At 35.6% G+C, this 20,424-nt stretch overlaps 1 protein-coding gene across 4 annotated transcripts in view; it reads left to right on the forward strand.

Annotated features, from left to right (window-relative positions):
• bcar1 (BCAR1 scaffold protein, Cas family member) overlaps positions 1-20,424 on the forward strand; it is a 181,048-nt gene that overhangs the window by 87,567 nt on the left and 73,057 nt on the right. The window contains 1 exon segment of one of the 4 annotated variants that reach the window (NM_001135133.2): positions 18,094-18,330. The exons of the other annotated variants lie outside the window; for them this stretch is intronic. Within the exon segment in view, the coding sequence (NP_001128605.1) occupies positions 18,319-18,330 (12 nt within the window). The 5' untranslated portion in view covers positions 18,094-18,318. 4 annotated transcript variants of the gene reach the window in all.

Here is a 20,424-nt window from a genome sequence, read left to right on the forward strand (position 1 = left end):
GGTGTTGAAATTGCTAGCAGACTTCGGCCTGATCTCAGGATATAAATTAAATTTGAGTAAAAGTGAATTAATGCCTATTAATACAGCAGCCTTGGATTACCCATTAGGTTCTCTACCTTTCAAATCCTCCTTACAAAGTTTCAAATATTTGGGCATAAATGTCACAAAAAGCTTTTCGGACTTATTTGACCTCAACTTTGTCCCATTAGTGAATAATCTTACACAGGATTTTAATCGATGGTCTCTCCTCCCCTTATCTTTGATCGGTAGGGTTAACTGTATTAAGATGAATGTACTTCCTAGATTTCTTTACTTATTTCAATGTATTCCTATTTTTATTCCAAAATCTTTTTTTGTTTCACTTGATTGCTCTATTTCTAGTTTTCTCTGGAACAGAAAAACCCCAAAGATTCGTAAAAGTATTCTTCAAAGAACAAAACAATTGGGTGGTCTAGCTCTTCCAAATTTCCAAATATATTACTGGGCAGCAAATATACGCTCTACTCTATATTGGCTACATTCATGCAAATTAGCGAATCCCCCCTCTTGGCTGCACATTGAGTCTGTCTCGTGCAATAAGTCGTCCTCTTTGGCTGCTCTTTTATGCCTCCCATATACAATGACCCCAATTAAATATTCAAATAATATAATTGTAAAAAACAGTCTCAAAATTTGGACCCAATTTTTGCGCCATTTTGGTTTTCATAATATCTCTTTATTATCCCCAATACACTCCAATCCTCTGTTTTACCCTTCTATCTTGGACAGTGCTTATGCTCCATGGAGAGATCTTGGATTGGCTTCTTTTGGTGATCTTTACATTGACGGTGTTTTTGCCTCTTTTGGTCAGTTGGCCTCTCAATTTAATGTCCCTAAATCCAATTTTTTCAGATACTTACAAACACGAGATTTTGTGCGCAAAAAATTTGTTAACTTTCCAAATGCACCGCCAACTTCAGATCTAGACACAATACTGGGCATAGATCCCTGTGCTAAAGGTTCAATTTCTAAATTATTTAATATAATTGTTAATCTTCAATTTTCTTCTGATAACTTACGGACCACCTGGTCTCAAGACATGGGAATTGAGATTACAGAGGAGACATGGAAAGCGGTCTTGAACAGGGTTAACTCCTCCTCAATCTGTGCACGTCACAGGCTTATACAATGCAAGGTAGTGCATAGAGCTCATTGGTCCAAAAGCAGGCTAGCTCGCATCAATCCGTCTATAGACCCTGAATGCGACAGGTGTCATTCTGGTACAGCTACTTTATTTCATATGTTTTGGTCCTGTCCTTCCCTGCTTTCCTTTTGGAGACAAATATTTATCTCGCTATCAGCTATTACCACTGTTGATATCCCACCATGTCCAATTATTGGTTTATTTGGGGTTCTTCCGCCCGACCACACTTTACCCTCTCATTTTGTAGACTTTGTAGCTTTCTTAACTCTTCTGGCTAGGCGATTAATTCTTCTGAACTGGAAGAGCCCACACCCTCCTTCTCACTCTTGTTGGATAAGAAATGTTCTTTATTTTATGAAATTAGAAAAAATTAGGTACTCTCTTCACCGAACTAGCACTATTTTTATTAATTTATGGAAACCCCTTCGCAAATATGTCCAAACTCTTCAGCTTGACCCTGCTCCTTCTGATTGAGTCCCCACCCCCTAATGCCCAGCTTTTATGGGAAACTACTTCTGGTCAACACATTGTAGACTTGTTTTTTATGTATATAAGATTGCACTAGTGTTGTTGTTTTTTATTTTATTTATCTATTTATTTTTATTATCATATTTTTATTTATTATTGTTTATTTATTTTTATTATTACTATTTGCTCAAAATACTCTTCAGTATATTTGCATATTGTTACATGATTATGTCTTTGTAAATTTTTGTAATGTTTCACAATGTATAAATAAAACATTAAAAAAAAAAAAAAAAAAAAAGAACGTAATTGCTTATTAACTGCAGCGGTTGCTAGGTGACAAGATCAATTCTTTGTAGACTTGAACATTTAAACTGATAATGCTTGTTTTGGCCTGCACAAACTTTGAAGGACTCAAACAAATGCTACGTCACCTACTTATACTATTATATATTATTTCTGTTAACTACTATTTATTCTATTTATACCAGAAATAGTAGACCATGCATCCAGATAATTTTGGTATACTCAACGTATTATGATTTGCCATATACTAATTCTGTTTGCGAATACTATTTAAGATGTATAGTATGTGAATTGGAATGGAGTAACATTGTTTTTCGGTTTCTTATTGATGTGGCACACCTGTTCATTATTTAGCTGTGCGCTTATATTTCTCAGTTGAAAGTTATCTCCAATGTCATCTTCCTCATTCCTTGCTGTGGGTGAGTAAATAATAACTGAATTAAAGTTTTGGTTTAACTAGTTTTAAGTTGTTATTGTGGAGACCCTTGTTCACTCTGGTCGTGATGTGAGGTGGACTTCAAGGAGAACGGACTCTTGGACAAACCCAGCCCATGGGAAACAGTCCCCTTCCTGGAAGTGATGGTCAGAGAGAGTGGCGTTCTGCATTCCTGCATTCCTCTGAGAGGGGGAGGGGGAGGGGGGGACGACTAATGCTGCGTCTGCACCCGCCACAATAAGACCCTGCAGGACTGTTCACTTTTCCTTAAGTCTCACGGTGTCTGATTGCGTGTCTGTGTCCATGTGTTCTCCTTTTCATAGTTGTTTAAGAGGTCAGACAGACATAGCTGCTGAGTGTGCTGCAGATCAAACTCGAGTTTTGGGTTAGTGTGCATAAGTGAAAGATGACTAAGTTTGCTAAGTTAAGGTTTAAATTGGTTTATGATGTAATGATGTTCTGAAAGTGATCTTGAATTGCTTGGATTTGGTTTAGTCCATTAGCGTTATCTATAAAAGTCAGTGGTTCTTATTTAAATGTAGTCACAAAAAAATGCAAAAAAGGAATGAAAGACTTGAGTCAGAACAGAAGCACATCTTTTTCTAAAATGGGAACAATATCACTACATCAAAAACAAACATAAGTCATCATTTCCAAAAATTGTTTCCAGACATCCCCACACTAAGAAATAAAAGATTAAAAATCGTCATTCTGGAAATAAAAAACTCTGAACATTGTTGGAATGTTTGTCATTTTATTGGGCAATTTACATTTAATTTTTTTATAATAACAATAATAATAAATAATAATGGCGGCGACCCAGTGACGCAGTAGGTAGTGCTGTCACCTCCCAGCAAGAAGGTCGCTGGTTCGAGCCTTGGCTCAGTTGGCGTTTCTATGTGGAGTTTGCATGTTCTCTCTGTGTTCGCGTGGGTTTCCTCCGGGTGCTCCGGTTTCCCCCACAGTCCAAAGACATACAGATAAGTGTGTGTGTGTGTGTGTGGATGTTTCCCAGATGGGTTGTGGCTGGAAGGGCATGCGCTGCGTAAAAAAGTGCTGGATAAATTGGCAGTTCATTCAGCTGTGGCGACCCGTGAAGCCGAAAAGAAAATGAATAAATAATAATAATAATAATAATAATAATAATAATAATATTAATCATTAATATTAATAATTAATAATAATAATAATAATAATAATAATAATAATAATAATAATAATAATTATTATTATTATTATTATTATTGTTATTATTATTATTATTATTAATCAAATTTATATTAATATTATTATTAAATTGTTGCTGTTATTATTGGTAATATTAATAAACAATAATAGTAATTATTATTAATAATAATAATAATAATAATAATAATATTAATCGAATAATATTTATTTATTTATTTTATAAACTTTTTTTCACTTTGTTTACTACACCATATTTATTTCCTATGCTTTCTTTTGAGTTTGAGTTTTGAAAGAGTTAATAAAAATGAACAAAATAAAATAAATAAATAAATATTTTATTTTATTTTGTTCATTTTTATTAGCTCTTTCTTTCTCTTCATCTTTGCTTAATTCACCAAATTTATTAATCTTTTGTCTTTCCATTTTTCTTTATCTTTTTTTAACAACAACATTTAATTTGTGCGGTGTCTACATTGTTACTGCAAATACTGTATACACTTGAGCAATAAAATAATTAAAATAATATTGTGAATATTACAAGTCAAATTATTACAAATTTAATTTAATTTACTTTTCATTTTTATTTACATTTAGATCATTTTTAAATGTAACTACCTGGCGCCGGGCGATGCAGTGGTGCAGTAGGTTGTGCTCTCGCCTCACAGCAGGAAGGTCGCTGGTTCAAGCCACGGCTGGGTCAGTTAGCCTTTTTGTGTGGAGTTTGCTTAGGTTTCCTCCGGGTGCTTCAGTTTCCCCCACAATCCAAAAACATGCGGTACAGGTGAATTGGGTAGGCTAAATTGTCCATAGTGTATGAGTGGAATGACTGTATGTATGTATAGCAAAGTATGTATAGATGTTTCCCAGAGATGGGTTGCAGCTGGAAGGGCATCCGCTTCGTAAAACATGTGCTGGATAAGTTGGCGGTTCATTCTGCTGTGGCTACTTCGGATTATTAAAGGGACTTAGCCGAAAAGAAAATGAATGAATGACTACCTGGCGAATGACTACCCATCTGCTTTTTTTTTTTTTTTTTTAACTGTATACACTTCACAAATATGGTAAATGTTAACAATTTTGCCAATAAAGCTGTGTTGAGAGAGAGAAAGCACTTTTCAATGGGTGCAGAAGCCAGAGATTATCAAAAAACACATTGAAATGAAAAATCAAATCAGCACTATCTAATTAACCAGCGGGTGCTCAGGTCCATTTATTGCTCTCCTCCATCTCTCTCCTCCTTTTATTTGTGTGTCTATGTATGTGTGTGTGTTCTGAGAGTAAAGGACAAAGTGCTGATTGGAAGGCTCTCACACACACACACACACACACACACACACACACACACACACACACACACACACACGCACACACACACAGATTATGAGCAATAGTAATATCCCCAGCGCTGCCTGATTATGCTCAACTCTACATAATGCCATTTACTTCCTGCCACATTAATGCTAATCTTTTTATAGCAGGCTGAGAAAAGTGAGCTAGTCTTTTTACGTTGTTGTTCTGTGTGTGTGTGTGTTCTTATTTTGCTTGCCTTGCACATGCCATAAGTCTCATCTGTGCAACTTTAGATTAAAAGAGAGGAAGACTGATTCACTTTGTGGTTTTTAATCATCTTAAAGTATTACCATGACTGATAAGAGGACAAATAATAATGAGAAACCAAATCTGAAATATAAACAAACGCAATTATCTACGGAAATTAAATTTTGGTGGTGTCTGATCAAACCCAGTTAATCATGTCTTGTGTTAAGTCAAGACCCTACAGGCAAAAAAGTAGATTTCTTTCTATGCTCTTTTTACTTTTTGGATTTTCAGACTATGTTTTATCAGACTAATATATTAAAAACATCTAAAATGAAATTTTTTAAATTTGTGTTCATGGATTTCAATCATAATACATGTTGTATGTTTTTTCAGTACTGAGACATACACACTCTGGCCACTTTATCAGGTATACCTGTCCAACTGCTCGTTAACGCAAATTTCTAATCAGCCAATTACATGGCAGCAACTCAATGCATTTTGGCATGAAGACATGGTCAAGACGATCTGCTGCAGTTCAAACTGAGCATCAGAATGGGGAAGAATGATAATTTAAGTGACTTTGAACGTGGCATGGTTGTTGGTGCCAGACAGGCTGGTCTGAGTATTGCAGAAACTGCTGATCTACTGGGATTTACACGTACAACCATCTTTATGGTTTACAGAGAATGGTCCGAAAAAAAGAAAATACCCTGTAAGCGGCAGTTCTGTGGGTGCAAATGTCTTGTTGATGCCAGAGGTCAGAGGAGAATGGCCAGACTGGTTCTTGGTAATAGAAAGTCAACAGTAACTCAAATAACCATTCTTTACAACTGAGGTATGCAGAAGAGCATCTCTGAACACACAACACATCCAACGTTGAGACGGATGGGCTACTGCAGCAGATGATCACACTGGGTGTCACTCCTGTCAACTAAGAACAGGAAATTGAAGCTACAATTTGCACAGGCTCACCAAAACTGGACAATAGACGATTGGAGAAAGTTGCCTGGTCTTATGAGTCTCAATTTCTGCTGTGACATTGAGATGGTAGGGTCATTTGCCATCAACAACATGAAAGCATGTGGATCCATCCTGCCTTGTATCAATAGTTCAGGCTGGTGCTGATGGTGTAATGGTGTAAGGGATCTTTTCTTGACACACTGGGGGCCTATTAATATCAACTGAGCATTGTGTCAAAGCCACAGCCTACCTAAATATTGTTGCTGACCATGTCCATCCGTTTAATAACACAGTGTACCCATGTACTGATGGCTACTTCCAGTAGAATAACGCACCATGTCATAAAGTGCGAATCATCTCAGACTGGTTTCTTGAACATGACAACGAGTTCACTGTACTCAGATGGCCTCCACAGTCACCAGAACTCAATCCTATACCTTTGGGATGTGGTGGAACGGGAGATTCGTATCGAGGATGTGCAGCCGACAAATTTGCAGCAACTGCATGATGCTATCATGCAAATATGGACCAAAATCTCTAAGGAATATTTCCAGTACGTTGTTGAATCTATGCCATGAAGGATTAAGGCAGTTCTGAAGGAAAAAGGGGTTCCAACCCGGTAATAGTAGGGTATACCTAATAAAGTGGCCGGTGAGTGTAAATCTTAACTTTACAGATTAGTTGCAGTATTTTCTGAATTATGGGGTGATCAAAAGAAACACTCAATATGACCACTGTAAATACCGATGACTTTAATATTCCAGCAGGCACAGGACGTCACCATGACACCAGATTGAAGTTGTACTAATTGACGTTGTGTCTAATGATATTACAGCTTGACGCTGTGTGGACGTTATCACTGTGACGTTTGTCAGACATTGGATTTTGATGTCAGTATTTGTCATCAATATGACGTTGGTTTAAGATGTTGATACGACATTGGATTATGGTCCTTTACAACACAACCTAAATTCAACCAAATATCAACATCATTTGACATTGTTATTGCACTTCAGAAGATCCTTAGATGCTGGCTAAACATTAAATTTTGCTTACCTAAAGTCACAACCTAAATCAAACCTAATATTAACATCTTATGATGTTGTGTGCCTACTGAGATTTATCATAAGCATTTTTGAAAATTGATTTATACAATACATAACCTGGCACCTGAATAAATAAGCTTTCCATTGATGTATGTTGTGTTAGGATAGGACAATATATGGCCTTGATATAACTATTTGAAAATCTAGAATCTGAGGGTTCAAAACAATCAAAATACTGAGAAAACCTCTTTTAAATGTTCTTAGAGTAGCAAAGACCAGCTAGTGAAGTGTTGTGCAGATAAACCTCTCGCCCATGCAACCGATTCCCATGTGGAGAGTTGGTTGGGTAGTGCAGGACCGGTGGGGTTGCATTGGTGATGTGACCTGGATGGGAGTGTGGGGGGTGGGGGGTGAGTGTAGCAAAGGCCTGCTAGTGAACTGCTGTGCAGGTAAACCTCACTCCTCTGACCTCTAAAGGTACTTTGTTGACAAACGCAGATTTTTAGCCTCCTTGTTAAAGTAACCGACTCCCATGCAGAGTCGCTGGTTCAATCAGCTCGGAGCGGGTTGGGTGGAGTAGGAGCGGTGGGTTTTATTAGCAATGCACATTACTGATCAAAAAATACATTTAGATATATTTACAGTAGAAAATTTACTAAATGTTTTCATGGAACATGATTTTAACTAATGAATGTTGGCATAAAAGAAAATTCTATAATTTTGACCTATACATACTGTATGTATTTTTGTCTATCGGCTAAAATGTATCCATGCAACATAAGAAAAATGTCATCCAATTTCATCCAATGTGCTATAAAAGTATGTAAATTATTCTCTACTGCATTTTTGCACATGAAATTTTATAAAATGTGTAATCAAAAAAAATGTTTGCAGTTCATAAGCTAATCAATCAACTGGGGAAGTATGGTGATAACCAGTTGACTTTTACCCTGCACTGTGTTGCTTGCAAAATAGGGTCACATTTAGATCATCATTGACTTTCATAGCAACTAGGTCTTGTTTTTTCCTGTTCTGCACAGATATTGACGCTTATCCTCTGTTTGTAAGACCACAAACAGTCGCCTGTCTGCCAGTCAAATCATTGTCTTGTTTTGTGTACTGCATATTTGTGTTTATGTAGACCTGTACGTTTAAGCATGTGCGTGTGTGTTAGCGAGTTTTTAAGCTGAGGATTTGCTCTCTCCTTCATCATAAGTAGTTAAAAGGCCTCGGTGACAGACTGCACAGCAGGCCTGACAGTCTCAACAAAGAAAGGAACTCTTTATTCCTTTGTCCTTCAAAGCTGCATGAATATTGCTGTTGGCTGGGGGGGCCGGATGTCTCAATACAAGGATGTGCATTGTTTTTTTCCTCCGAGCAGAGACTGGAGCAGTGCATCATGGGCAGGATGGTGCTGCTGCCGCTGCCGTTGTTTTCAGAATCTGCATTAGTAATTCTCGATGATGTGGCACCGAAGAATTAAGCTCCCAATACAGCCCTCATTCAGACACAGGAAATGCCTTGAGTGTTTGGTTTGACTTTGACAGTGATCTTAGGACTTATTTTAGACACATTTTGCAAAGTCGAGATGAATAGATGAGCTTAGATGAATTTAAAAGAGTGCCCAGGTCAACACAGCGGGTGTCAGATTTCACGGTCATATTGTGGTCAATGCATGATATTAGGGGGATTGTTATATTAGAGAAGGGTTGCAAGACTTTTTGATTGGAAAACCTGAAAATATCTAAAGCTTTTGAAGATTAAAAGATGCTTCAGGGCGGTGGTTTCAGGCCCCATTTACACTAATATGTTTTAGTTTTAAAACACATAGGTTGTGCTTCGGTTACACTATCTGTCCACACTACGCCGGAGTTTTTGAGTGCCGAAAATCGTTTCAAAGCATTTTGAAGAAGCTGGAGAAGCCGTTTTCATTTTATACGCTGCTGCTTCGTGTCAGTGTGAATGGGGAAAAGCATAGACATCTAAAAATGGAGGCTTTTGATTGGGGCTTTTCCCTCAATACTAAGTAGCCTACACACAGTTCAGTCTTGCATCCTCTCCTTGTAAGTTCAGATTTTAAAAGTTTGATATGGAAACAAACTCCAGAGGACACGCCGGGTAAATCTTCAAAGGCACCAGTGTACTTAACCTTTTTTACATCATCTTAACAATAAAATTTAAACATGATTTAAGAAACTGCTATTTTTATTTTGATATTAGCAACTTAAAAGACAGCAGAAATGTTGAGGCATCGTGTAGCTGCATATTTATTTGAGCGTCATCTTCACTATATGCATATTTATAACAAAACGGAGCCTTTAAAATCACTGCCTCCTTTAATTTTCTGAGAAAAATACGAAACATACCCTTTCTTTTGCTGAAGATCCGTTTTAATAATCAATTATGGCCATTATAAAAGTATAGCGTACAATTAGTTATACATTATAGAAAATAAAGGCAAGCAATCTGTCAAATATGCAGAATCAGTGTATGTGGATTCATTAATTCATTAACATCTGCTTAATAGTCTTTGTGTTTGATTAGGGTTGGAGAAAAACTGTGCAGAGCTGCGGCCCTGCAGGAATCCAGTTTGAGACCCATGCTTTAGGCCTTCATATGAAATTTATTCAATTGGAACTGCACAGAATATCTATAACATATTGTTTTTTGGACCATAAAAATGAGTACATAATTTTATGTACTTAAAAAAATTTAACACTTATTTAATTTCAACTGTAAAACACAAAATAAGGCGAGGTAGTGGCACAGTAGGTAGTGCTGTCGCCTCACAGCAAGAAGGTTGCTGGGTCGCTGGTTCGAACCTTGGCTCAGTTGGCGTTTCTGTGTGAAGTTTTCATGTTCTCCCTGCGTTTGCGTGGGTTTCCTCCGGGTGCTCCGGTTTCCCCCACAGTCCAAAGACATGCGGTACAGGTGAATTGGGTAGGCTAAATACAAACACAAAATAAATAATAACAATCTTCAGCAAGAATGTAATCTAATATAAATCTCATTTACCATATTGAATATTCATGTTTCATTCTGAAAAAAACATATAAGCCTAATTGATTTTTAGTTAAAATAATAATTATTTTCAGTGGTCATTTTCATTTTTTGAAGCCTCATTAATTCATGTTAGTTTTTATTTTTTGACAACATCCTTGATTTTGTGATTAATTATTAATCAATTTCACTTTTATTCATTCATTCATTTTCTTTTCTTAGTCCTTTCATTAATCTGGGGTCGCCACAGCAGAATGAACCGCCAACTTATCCAGCATATGTTTTAAGAAGCGTATGCCCTTCCAGCTGCAACCCATCACTGGGAAACATCCATACACACTCATTCACACATACACTACAGCCAATTTAGCTTACCCAATTTACAAAGTCAGAATTATTAAACCCACTGAATTATTAACCTGTTTATTTTTCCCCACTTTCTGTTTAACGTAGAAAAGAGTTTTTTTTCAACACCTTTCTTAACATAATAGTTTTACTAACTCATTTCTCATGACTGATTTATTTATTTTATCTTTGCCATGATGGCAGTAAATAATATTTCACTAGATATTTTTCAAGACACTAGTATTCAGCTTAAGGTAAGGCAAGGCAAGGCCTTGTTTGACCTTTATTAACAAGGTACGCATTTACCTTGAGAACCTTATCTCTGTTCCCAAACGCAATCATTTCTGTTTTCTCTTTGTTTAACTGAAGAAAGTTTTGGCACATCCAATTGTTAATTTCATCAATGCATTAGCAGAGGGTGTCAATGGGGCTGTAGTCATTAGGCAATAAGGCTAAGTAGATCTATATATATATATATATATATATATATATATATATATATATATATATATATATATATATATATATATATATATATATATATAATTTTAAATATAGTTTTTAAAGTCAATTGTGCCATTCCTATGAAATTCCTTATTCTTCCTTATTCTGCTATTTCTTGAAGCTTAGCTCTATTATATAAATCATCCAGTTATGCTGGGATAAATTCTAGCTCACAATCCTACCAGATTTTTCCAACAGATTCCTCAGGAATTTAGAGGACTGATGTAGAGAAATCCTAATGGAGATGCCTTCCTTCTTGGAGCAGTTCCGAGTTAGAGAGAAGAAGAAAAAATAATAAACATTAACTTGTTTCAGAAGGAAAAGGGATTTCCATATTCACATTATCTGACCCACATCTGCAGGCCTAAATACTGGGACTGTTCTGTGGGTGACCGGGTCTGATCCCGCTTGGCTGAGCCTTTCTTACCAGAGTGCCCTGAATCTCCTGACATGTGCGGCATGCAGGGGGTTACAGAGGTCCCGGGACAGTGGTCATGGTTCTACAGCCGAAACACTGCCAGCCGAACAACATTGTGCGTAGGTGTGACAGCTTGACCAAACCCAGACCGGGCCACTCGGACACAATGGACTTACTGTTTCACATTCACTGAGAACTGAATACTCTCTAACTGAGGCTACGGCATGGCAGACGTCACACATATCAATGCTATTGAAGAGAAACCTTGTATCTACAAATTTCGTCATTTTAAATGTTTTTTTTTTCTAAAATAATTGCTGTTGGTTGTTGTCTGCAAGATTTGCAGATATTCAATCAATGACAAGTTGTTGTTGTTCCACCTCTGTTTGACCAAAAACATTTTCCATTCACTCCTCGCTTGTCATTTAAGTTTAAATGGAAGTTTAATTCAATTAAGACAGTATCTCTGATTAGGGTCTACCATGTAAACAGCGAATTTTGGTAATTGAACTTAACAGAAATCGGATCAAGACGTGGAGTATGCTGATTTTAGCATTATTGAAGTGCAGTAAAGACATGTAAACACCTTAATGAAACTATTACCGTCCTGTTGGATTTTCGCCGCATTTTACAATAGGATAGTCTATATACACACACGCTGTTTGACACTATTCTCTGCTCTGAGTCAGTGAAGGACCACACTCAGGTTTTTTTATACTCATACAATGTGCAGTATCAAATTCAATTAAAACAACCCTCTTCCAGCAATTTATACTCGCATCCAGTATCTTGTTTGTCATGGGGGGCATGCATAAAATGTTCCTAAATGAAAGTGAAACTGCCAAACTGCAAATAAAAAATTAAACACCCAAAATTGCATGAAACTCCAGAGGAAATGTGAATAGTGTGGTGACGTAATGACGCTAATTTAACTATGTGCTATAACATTTAAAACGGGATCATAAAAGAAACGTTCATAAAGCAACCCATGTAAATACTTTAATCATAATAATGTCTTATTCAGATTAAGGCAAATAATTCGATTACTGATGTCCATGTCAACATAGTCAATGAGAGAAACATTTGGACATCTTCTAATGACCACATGGTGGTATTGAAACATTTAAGTTGTGAGAACCAAGAATACATTAATAAATATATCAGGTTTGGACACAAAACAATGGAAATGGTAGTTCTCTCTGACCAATCAATGATCAGCACTTAGCTCGCTTGAAACCTCACCCGAGGTGGCACTAAAAAAAGTACTAGGTATGAAATGCAGTGGAGAAGCCCCCAAAACTGAGGCATACCAAATGCAATGTAAAAGTGCTTCATTTTTTTTGGCTACTTATTTAATTTTACCATGGTAGTGAGGTGTTCTATCTTAGGTTATTGTGGTCTACAAATGTATAAAAGATGATTCTCTTACATTGTTTTGTTTTACTTAATATAACATCAGCTCAAGCTGCTCTACTGTCAAGTGTAAATTTCTGAGAGACAAACCATGCAATATTGTTTAAATGACAAGTGTCACCTCTAGAACTTGATGGCACTGCTCTTTTTTTACTATAATGTAAACCTAAAATAACATGACCAATTGCAGTTTTTGTAAATCTGTAGCAAATCATTTGTCATTGTGAAAGTGGAAATAGTGAAAAGTGTGAATGCTAATTTTGCAGATTGTGTGCAAAAATGCTCTGCTTGCACTCCTAAAACATTCAGAAAGGGGCTTCGGTGCTTAACATTTTTAAATAAATAAATGCACTTACATAGATTTCATATACAGCTTTAGTCAGAATTGTTAGCCCTCATGTGAATTATATTTTATTTTTTAAATATTTCTCAAATTATGTTGATCAGAGCAGATGTTTTTTCACTTTATTTCCTACAATATATTTTCTTCTGAAGGACTTTGTTTTATTTTGGCTAGAATAAAATCAGTTTTTATAATAATAATAATAATAATAATAATAATAATAATAATAATAATAAAATGTTATTATTATTATTATTATTATTATTATTATTATTATTAAGGTTATTAGACCTCTTAAGCAATATTTTCTTTAGATTGTCTACAGAACAAATTATTGTTTGTTTATTCAATGACCTGCCTATTTTCCCTAACGTACCTAATTAACTTAACCTGATTAAGTTGAAGCCTAGTTTAAGCCTAGTATCTTGTAAAATATCATGATGGCAAAGATCAAAGAAATCAGTTATTAGAAATAAATTATTAAAACTATTTTGTTTAGAAATATGTTGTGTTGGGAGAAAGGGATATATTTTTTTACTATTTTTTCTCTTTTTCTTTTCATTAAACATACATTTCTATTAGTCATTTAAAGGTCATAGATTAACTGAACGCCTACTGTTGAGTTTGAGATGCTGTGCATACTAATAAAGCATTTTTGCAGAAATTAACTTGAGCACTGCAGTTGAAAAACATCTTTTTCCATTAAACAGTAATTGGGGAGAAGAAAAAACCAGAAGGGCTTATAATTCAGGAGGGCTAATAATTCTGACTTCAACAGTAAAAATAAAGCTACAAATCTTTCAATGTTTAAGTAACTTTTGTAATTAACGTACACAGTTTTACCTTAAGAGACAAAATTTGTGCTTTAACATATTAATACCTGCACATTTCAGACCAAAACAGAAAAAAGTTGTCAAAAGAGGTGAAAACATCAGGTGTAAACAGCAGTGCATCTACTCGTGATTTAGTCAATTCAATAGCACATTAATACCAAATGAAAACAAATGCCTTTGCTGATCTGATCACAAGTGAACAACATTAAACAGAGATGTTAACACTGTCTACATTTCTTTTAGCTTGTCCACTTTCGACCACTTTCAGCAGTAGACAAAAAAGAATTAGACTGACTTGTTTTTGTAGTGTAGATACTCATGTGGTTAAATGCCACAAAAGAGCTCTACTCTACTGAACTAACATGATCATTTTAGGACATGCTGTTAGAAAGCACACCAGAACAAGATATTTGCACTTGCTATGTGTACCACAACACACAGCTTACTATTAACATCGTAATCATCGTCCACTTGCTTGTGTCACATTTTAAATGTATGGAAATACCAAGTGACGATATTTGATGGCAGTCTAGTCTTAGAATATTTAATGTGGAATCATTTTAATCTTCACAAGAAGATTCAGGAAGCAAAGATCACCTCATTTTCACCTCTCTAGTGCTTTGTGACAGGCAGTTAGACCTCTCACCCCTAGACGAGCGTCGCCCAACACCCGCTATATAACAGGATTGTGATTAGTGGGCGCTGACGGAGAGAGCTTATTAGCTGGAGAGCGGGAGGGGGTGGAGCGCTAATTGAAATGATGTCTGATGTGATAGCCTAATCTCTACGGTGACAAAATTCACGCACACTTGCTAATTTCAATGACAGCCATGATGTCACTCAGGCTTAGCGGATGGAAATAACTAACAAACGTCCCAGGGCATGTTAGAAAGAGAGAATGACGTCTCGGACATCGAAATCCATCTTGCGCCGTAGCCGCTCTGTAGTGTGAGATGAAGTGCCTTTCAATTGTCATGGAGACCAGACATGGCACGATAAAAGCTTTCAATTCCTGCGGCACTTTCAATTAGGAGGAATCTTGCTGATCTGACACCAGTTGTGCCATGTAATTTATGACCATTGCTCATGTATTGATGACTGTGTCTCAATTCCTGATCTGCCACAATTGGTAGGCTGTAAGCATGAATTTGGATACTAAGATGGGCTTAAATACACTAAACATTGGGATAATGGTGACACAGCAATATTAAAAGTCCCTGTTCTATTAGCATCAGTGCTGTTTAGCACATCATTGTAAAATATATAAATCATTTAATTTAACAGATGCTCTTCTTTTCTGATTCTAGGGCATTTCCAGTTTACTTATGCGTTCAAATTGCAATATGGGACCTTGATCTGTGCTCTAACAACTTTTAATGCTTAATTGTTTTAAAATAGAGGGACTCAGGACTCGGTGGCTCAGTGGTTAGCACTGTTGCCTCACCGCAAGAAGGTCCCTGCTTCGAGTCCTGGCTGGGTCAGTTGATATTACTCTGTGGTTTTTGGACGGTTTTTTGTCTCGTTTTATGCTTGAACAACTAAACAAATGCTTAAGTCTATTTAACTGAATGTATTTTAATGACATTACAAGATCGATGCTGTAAAAGCAACCTCGTGAAATTGAAAATAGTCACATTAAGCTTTAACCGGAAGTTTTTTTTGTTGGCTGAAAAACACTAGCTGTGGATATAGCCCACTGATTATTTTAGATGAACTATCCCTATAAACTAAAGTGATACATAACTGTACACTAAGGCAGAAAAAAGGCTTTGTCTTCAAATATATACATTATTATTTCATAGTGAATTAATATAGTGAGCACTAGCTGAGTGTTTCTCAACCACATTTCTGAAGGACCACCAGCACTACTGTACATATTTTGGATGTCTACTTTGTCTGTCACACCCATTACAGGTCTTTCAATCTCTGCTAATGAGCTGATGATCTGGATCAGGTGTGTTTGATTAAGACATGACAAATTTGCAGAGATAGGAGCGTGGTTGAGAAACACAGCACTGGCTCACTGGAAAAAAGCTTTGAAAGGCTTTGTTTTCATATATTTACATTATTATTTTCTAGTTAATTAGTATAGTGAGCACTAGCTGATTGTATGACATTTTAAGGCAATATCTAGGTTATTTTTAAAATGCACTGGAAGGATTTTGACAATGTAATCCCTACAGATGTCATTAGTAATGTACTTTTGTGTTGTTCCAAAATTTGACATTCCTTAAAATATGTATTTTTATGTTGCACATATGAAAATGTTATACCGGTTTAGAAGAAAATCAAAGAACTTTATTTGAAAACTAGAGATCGAATTGAAAAATGTCTTTAATCCTATTTTACCTCCAAAAGAGATGGTCATCTCTACTAAATTGTCTCAGTCTAGGTCATTTATGAAACCTTTAATCAACAAGTGATATTACAAAATTGGCTTCAGCTTAAATTGAGTGAATATTTTCCTTTAGATCAGGTCAGATTTAGGAATGCTGATGTGAAATCTTGAAGCCCTGTTGTCTCGTACCTCTCTGACCTCCCCTGACCTCCCCTGACCTTAGCACCAGGCCACACCATGATGTCGTGGCAGTTTGAGGTCATTATGCATCTTTTCTGACACTACTTTTAGAAAGGCATGTTGACTTACTCTGTGCCTCAGAATCATCTGAGGAGTAGATTTTCTATCTGCTATCTGTGAATCGCAGGAGACAGTCCATTAGGACATTCTGCTTTTGTCTGTTTACCACATTGATTTAAATGTGGATCCCACTTTGACCCCTGACCTGGTCACTCCCTCATGGGGGAACCAGCGAATGATGTCATGCTTTGAAATTCATGGTGAATTGCGAACACTAAAGCAAACAGGGGCAGATTAGCTTAGTTTATTTACTTAACCAATGGTCGTCATTCAGAGCTATTTCATTTTTAAATAGATACAGATAAAATGTCCACATTGTTTATTTTGCATTTTGATTTTTTTTTCAAATTTGTTGTTTTATTGAAAAAAAAAAATTATATACAAATGTTGTTACATACCTGTATCTCGTTCATTCCTGAGCCAAACATGTACACACAAATGTGCAATCATTTTATTTAATTTTTTTATTACATTTTTATTCTATTTTTATTTAATTTGATTTAATTAGCTTTTATTCATTTTTTATTATATTATATTATATTATATTATATTATATTATATTATATTATATTATGTTTTATTTTATATTTTTTATTTAATTAAATTTTTATTTTATTTTATTTATTTGTTTTATTCAAATTTTATTTTATTTAGTTTTATTCTATTCTATTCTATTTTCTATTTAATTTGATTTTCATTTATTTTTATTTAATAATATATATGTATATAAATATATATATATATATATATATATATATATATATATATATATATATATATATATATATATATATATATATATATATAATTAGTCTTTTTAAGCTTCATATGTTTTTTTATCAGTCTGTTTTTTCTCTGTAGTTTGTGATGCATCTAAATGATTGTACTTTAAAATAGAGACAGGAAATTAATCAAGAACAAAGTTTTGCTTCAGCAATACTCTGAATAAATAGCTATGTAAATAAATCCATAACAAAGCTTTCCATCTCAATCTTCCCAATCCTTCCTTTTCTGAATTGATGGTACTTTAATAATTCAGGCAAGATATATATAGAGATAAAACAGGTTAAACATTTCCAAACACTGCAAATGTCAATAGAGAGTTAAACTTTTGTCTCCTTGAGAATGGATTTACTGCTGGAACAAAAGGATGGGCAACAAAATCAGCAAGCCAAAAAGTTGAGGCTGAAGGAAAGGGTCTAGACAAAGCTGTGTGTTTGTGTGTGATGGCCAAAAAACCCAGTATGTGTGTGTGTGTTTCTCAGGTCTACAGAGAGGTTCACTAAACATTCCTCACAGGCAGGGGGAGGAAGAGTGTAAGGCTCATTAACATAAGAACAGAGTCCTCGGCCAATCGGCAGCAGGGAAAGGGAATGTCAGGATTGAGAAGGAACTGGGAGGGTGTCAGGTTTCCCTGTGCATTCTTCCCTCCTCCTTTTGCCGGAGAGGGTGGGAGAGAACGAGCGCAGGAAGGACGCAGTGAGAGAATCAGCGACTTCAAGAGACAGAAGTATATGGGACAGTCTCGTTCTTGCCCTCTGACATCACGGAATTGGAGTATGTGTTAGAAGCTGACTTTCTGGGAGACGCGGAGAGGTCTGACAAAAGAGTGGACGGTCCGAGTGGGATTTCTTCGGGGGTCAAATCTCAGGCAGTTTAGTGCTGTCTGGAGTCCCAGAGACTCGCACGGCAGGGCTGAAAATGAATTATCTGGTGAGTGTGCTTGCTGTTCTCATTGTTGTGTGAGCACTTTAAGTTGGTTATGCTAAATGCCCTCGGGTGATACTTTCTGAATCAATGTCTTTGTGGACAGCAGAAAAACAAGAGAGTCTTCAAGATTGGCTTTTATCAAGTTTTCTGTCTTATTAGCATTATATGATTTGTTTTTATGGCAGCAGGAGATCAAGTAGCTTGAAAAGCTCTAAAAGAGGCAGTGTAACACTTTTTTGAGAGGCTAGCAGTATATATTTGAAAATGAGTATATATTTCTATTCTTGAAAAGAAAATATTGAGCTTTTTCTTAAGTTTTGAAAGCTGTGAGAAAGCAGGCATAACAGGAGGACGAGTGGACGGAAAAGGAACCCTGCCACTGTTAGCTTCTTCTTTGCTGACTCAGGAGAACGCTGGAAGATTAAGGTTTTTATGGAAAGAAGTATGGAGAAATTTTAGGGAGAAAAGAACAGCGTGACGTGACGGCCGGACCAGTGAAGCATCCATTCCTTGCCATTGTTTGAAATTGCTGGCTCTTGTTCAGCTTGTAAGAGTTGGGAATGACACAGTGCTTAGGTATTTGGACGTGAGAGTTGGGCTGTGCTGTGTTTCCGTATGAGAGGAATCTGGTTCTGGGATTCACCCCCTGCAGAGGCCGGGATATTCCCTGGTCATTAAAATAGACCTTGAAATGGTTATGGGCAGTTATTAATGCAGTTCAGACAGATGATTCTTGGAGATGAGAACTTATGATTTTCTAGTTAATTTTATTTTTGAAGGCATTTATTATTTTTAATTTGTATACATATATTGGAAATCTGTCAGTTTAGTCGCTTATTTCATCTGGTGTTAACACGCTTTTAAATGTGTCTTATAAGCAAGTTTGTTATGGTACACTAAAGCTAAGTATGACACTTTGTATTGGTTCACTTTTTTAAATGAATCCTATAATGATTACGTGATATGATATGTAGGTAGTAGCAATAAATGGATGGAAAACCCAAACATTAAAATTTACTCAATATTTACTGACCCTCAAGTGAAACTTTATAATTTTCTCTTTTTTACTTTTTAACATAAATGCGAATATTTTTAATAAATACTTGAAACCCCTATCCATTACTATCCATGGTAGAAAATCAATTGCTATCGATTTCCAACATTCTTCAAAATATTTTTTGTTCAACATAAGAAAGAAATGTATGATTTTTATTGTATATATATATATATATATATATATATATATATATATATATATATATATATATATATATATATATATATATATATATATATATATATTGAAAATCTGTGAATTGTAGTCCGTTTTCCACCTGAAATGTCTATATGTTACAACACTTACAAATCAGCATGTTATGCTGTTAATGTTAATAAAGCAAAGTATGACAATTTGTATTTGTTTGCTCTTTTACAATGCGTCCCATAATGATCACAGGATAGGCTGGTAGTAGTATTAAAGTGATGGTTAACCCAAATATCTACATTTTCTTAATATTTACTGACCCCTCAAGTGCTCTCAAGTATTTTCAAAACATTACCATTTTCTCTTTTTTTTTTTTTTTTTTTTTACTTTTGAACATAAATAAGAATATATAAAAAATACTTGACATCTACATTAATATCTACAGTGGAAAATAAATTGTTACTGGTTTCCAACATTCTTTAAAATATGTTATTTTGTGTTTGACGTAAGAAAGACACTCATAAAGGTTTGGATCAAGTGGAGGATGAGTAAATAATGATAGAATTGTCATTTTTGACTGAACTGTCCCTTTAAACTGGTTTATACTGGTTTCTCCTGAGGTGGTCCATGATGAAGATGAAGATGGGTGATACGTACTATTGTGAGTGCATAGACTGTTGACTTATTGAGATCATTCTTTAGGTAACCAGGCTGAATCAGTTACTGAGTTAAGAATGTTGAGTCATGTTTTGTTAGGGATCTTTAAATAAGAGAAAGACTCCTTCTTCAGAGGACAGTTGAGTAACCTGAGTCCATCTCTCCCCGTGCATCGCCTCTCTGACTCAAACCCTGACTCACCCTGCAGCTCTTCAGTTTAGGAGAGAGGAATTCCC

This window comes from Danio rerio, chromosome 18 (assembly GCF_052040795.2).
Source record: "Danio rerio strain M-AB ecotype USA chromosome 18, GRCz13ab, whole genome shotgun sequence".
Classification (NCBI taxonomy): Eukaryota; Metazoa; Chordata; class Actinopteri; order Cypriniformes; family Danionidae; genus Danio; species Danio rerio.